Source organism: Cervus elaphus, chromosome X (genome assembly GCF_910594005.1).
Source record: "Cervus elaphus chromosome X, mCerEla1.1, whole genome shotgun sequence".
NCBI lineage: Eukaryota > Metazoa > Chordata > Mammalia > Artiodactyla > Cervidae > Cervus > Cervus elaphus.
Genome location: NC_057848.1, coordinates 104,322,787 through 104,326,855, shown reverse-complemented (window position 1 = coordinate 104,326,855; position 4,069 = coordinate 104,322,787). Strand labels below are relative to the sequence as shown.

The 4,069-nt window shown below is 37.6% G+C and overlaps 1 protein-coding gene across 1 annotated transcript; it reads right to left on the bottom strand.

The window, feature by feature from the left end:
* Positions 1-2,314: 2,314 nt before the first annotated feature.
* On the bottom strand, positions 2,315-3,731 carry LOC122690079 (UPF0547 protein C16orf87 homolog). Its single transcript, XM_043897043.1, has one exon. It carries the CDS (start codon positions 3,674-3,676, stop codon positions 3,212-3,214), a length of 465 nt encoding a protein of 154 aa, XP_043752978.1. The 5' UTR covers positions 3,677-3,731; the 3' UTR covers positions 2,315-3,211.
* Positions 3,732-4,069: the final 338 nt, after the last annotated feature.

Sequence of the window (4,069 nt, the reverse complement as noted above, 5' to 3'; positions counted from 1 at the left end):
TCACTAGATTCCTTATAATAAAATGATTATTTTTAATGTTACATAGCTAATGGTCTGGAGAATTTGAACTGTATCCAAGTTTAAAATATGAGATATTCTTTTATATTGCTTGATAAGCTCTTTACATATTACCTATATTAAACCTTTATCAAACATGATAATTCCAACATTACTTTTTCTGAATTGCTCATGTTTCATTCACTTTTTATTCTAACAACTTGAAGTTATTCTGGCTTTATTCTTATAGGGAATATTCTTAAATACAAAGATAACCTACTCTTCTCTATGAAGATACAGGATAAAATAGTATCAATTGATAGATTCTTAATAAGATAATGAACCTGCTTTCTCTGGTGGCTCAGACAGTAAAGAATCCACCTGCAACACAGGAGACCCAAGTTCGATCCCAGTATTCTTTCTTGGATAATTCCATGGACAGAGGAGCCTGGCATGCTACAGTCATGCAGTCACAAGGAATTGGACGTGACTGAGTGATGAACACTTTTATTTTCATTTTTCTTCCAAACTTTTACCCAACATCTTTTTCTTATCCTTTGCTCCTTTGTCTTTATATTTTTGAGTTGAAGTATAGATGATTTACAATGCTGTGTTAGTGTCTGGTGTACAGCAAAGTGATTCAGTTATATACAAATATATGCACATGATCTTTTTCGTATGATTTTCCATTATGAGTTATTACAAGATATTGAGGAAAACTATCACAAATCTCAATAGTGTATTTAAAGGTAGAGACAACATTGTGCAGACCAAAGTTCATATAACTGAGTTCAGATGCTCAGTTGTGTTTGATTCTTTGCAATCCCATGGATGGCAGCATACCAGGCTTCCCTGTCCATCACCAACTCCCAGAGGTTGCTCAAACTCATGTCCATCGAGTCAGTTATGCCATTCACCCATCTCATCACCTGTTGTCCCCTTCTCCTCCTGCCTTCTATCTTTTCCAGCATCAGGGTATTTTCCAATGAGTCAGTTCTTTGCATCAGGTGGCCAAAGCATTGGAGCTTCAGCTTCAGCATTAGTCTTTCCAATGAATATTCAGGACTGATTTCCTTTAGGATGGACTGGTTTGATCTTTTTGCAGTCCCAGAGACTCTCAAGAGTCTTCTCCAACACCACAGTTCAAAATCATCAATTATTTGGCACTCAGCTTTCTTTATGGTCCAACTCTAACATCCACACATGACTACGGGAAAAACCATAGCTTTGACTAGACGGACCTTTGTTGACAAAGTAATGTCTCTGTTTTTTAATATGCTGTCTAGGTTGGTCAAAACCTTTTGTGCACTAGGACCCAGAGACCCCACAAAGACTGAGCCAGAGTTGCTTTTGAGTGTTCAAGTGTCTCCTGTGGAGACACTGACACATAGGTCAGCAGTGGCCTGCCATGGGGGCAGGGGCTTTGACTGCAGCAAACCTGGCTCATATAGCATGTGGCGTAAGCCCTCTTGGAGGATGTCACCATTAGCCCCACCATAGAGCTGCCAAGCAGATGACCCACAAACTGGAGAACAATTATACCAAAGAAATTCTCACACTGTTAAGAAAGTTCTAGGACCCACAACGTACTTCCCAACCTGGGGATCTGGCAAAAGAACTGAGAACCCCCAGGGAATTTGCCTTTGGAGGCCAGTGGGACTTGATTACAGAATTTACACAGGACTGGGTAAAGAGACTCTTGGAGGGCAGAAACAAAGTCTTGCATGCACCAAGAGCCAAGAGAAAGGAACAGTGTCCCTACAAAAGACTGAGCCAGACTGACCTGTGAGTGTCCAGGAGTCTTCAGCAGAGGTGTAGGTTGACAGTGGCCTGCTGCAGGGTCAGGGACACTGAATACACAAATCCTTTCAAAGGAGGTCACCATTATCTTCATTATCCCTACCATAGTTTTGTCCCAGGCCAAAAAACAGGGAGGGAACCCATCAAAAGAAAATTGGATTAAAGATTTACTGAGCATGGCCCTGCCCATCAAAACAACACCCAGTTTTCCCCAAAGGTCCATATAGTCAAATATAATAGCTTGCATTTTGCTAGTCCCAAACTCTCAATCCAACTCTCTTACCCTCTCCCCTTGGCAACCACAAATATGTTCTCTATGCTTGTGAGGCTATTTCTATTTTGTAAATAAGTTCATTTGAGTCATATGTTAGATCCCACATATAAGTGATATCATATGGTGTTTTTCTTTTTCGGATTTATAACGCTTATTATGATAATCTCTACTTCCATCTTTGTAGCTACAAATGGTGTTATTTTATCCTTTTTTTTTTTTTATAGCACACTATTTAATCTATTAGTTTCAATATTAAGGTTTATTTTCTTTTTCCTCCAGAGTGAGGTTAAGTAACAACTTAAATAATTTTCAGGATGTATAAATGAACATCCATTCAGAAAGAACATTACTGCTTAAAAGTGGCTATCTAAGAAATATTTTGCATGTAATAAATATATTCTATGTTTAGGTTAACAGGCACCATCTTGAGAGCAAAAAAGTTTTTTTTAACCAATAAATAAATTACATTCAAGAAAACAAAGTGTTTATATCTGAAGTATGATATATCCTTAAATGTTTTTCTTCATATAGCACCCAAACTTCCAAACTGTCTAGAAAGTAGCTTCTAAATATAACCCATACCTTAAGTCATAAAAATAAAAGGCAAAAAAAAATCAATTTAAGACAAAACTTAGTTTATATTAATTCCCCATTCAATAAAATATCAATTGCCAATTTATTAAATGAACTGTAAATATGCAATGTTAGTGCTCAAATCTGAAATATATATTTTTAAAAGTCACTCTTTCTCAAAGTATTTAAAATATTGCATCTCTGGCGGCAAACCTGAAAACTATCATTTTATTTCTCTGGTTTTCATACTTCCACTCCCAACCCTATCCTTTAATTCTTTAACAGCCAACCAGTTTGTTTCCTTTTTTTTTTTTTTTTTCTTTTTGGAGTAAATACAATATATCCCAAACACAAACACTGACAATACTCCTTGGTAAACAAGGAAATCCCAAAACAGTCCAAGCCTATAGCTTCACTCCCAAAGTGTGGCACAGGCTAAATGATAAGGAAAAAAACAATCAAGGGCCCTTATTGATGCAATCAGAATGCTCCTGAGAGTCCGCAACTGTTTTAAGAATTTGCTGATGTAATCCTGAAGAAAGTTTCAACACATTTTGCAGACAAATATCAGAGAATAAGTCTTTGATTAATAATTTTTCTATTTATTTCTGCCAAGGCGACTGAAAACACGAAAGCCTTTTCATCAGAGAGGTTAGCATAGATGTCAATTTCCTTTTCCTGTTTCTCTCTTTCTTCCTCATGTTTTTTGGCAGATGCACTTTTAGGTCTTCCTCTTCCTCGTCTGATATGATCTGAATGGCTGTTACTTCGAGACCTCTTTCTGTTTTCTAAATCTTTATTTACTGTAGAATTGATCTTCGCTCGCCTAACTCTCTCTGTTCGCCTCCTCTTGGCCTCATGCTTGTTTTCTGTAGAAGATGGTGATTTTTCTGGGTGTTTTGCATTTAAAAGTTTTCTGCTAATAAATATGTAACCACAGGGACATGATTTACATGCAACAGGAACCTGTTGGTCACACTCGGGGCATGATTTGGTGGCCATCTTCACTTTCTTAGCTCGAGTTGCAGACATGCTTCTCTCAGGCGGCGGCGGCGGCAGCAGCAGTGGCGGCGGCGGCGGTTCGGGCTCCGCCAGACTGAGAAATATTCTAGTGTGTGTGTGTGTGTGTGTGTGTGTGTGTATCTATCTATCTATCTATCTATCTATCTATCTGACTGTGGCTCAGATCATGAACTCCTTACTGCCAAATTCAGACTTAAGTTGAAGAAAGTAGGGAAAACTACTAGACCACTCAGGTATGACCTAAATCAAATCCCTTATGATTATACAGTGGAAGTGAGAAATAGATTTAAGGGACTAGGTCTTTTTTTTTTTTTTTTTAATTTACAGGTTTATTGGACAATCTGGATAAGACTGTATATCCTATCTCTCTTTTTTTCCCATTTATTTTTATTAGTTGGAGGC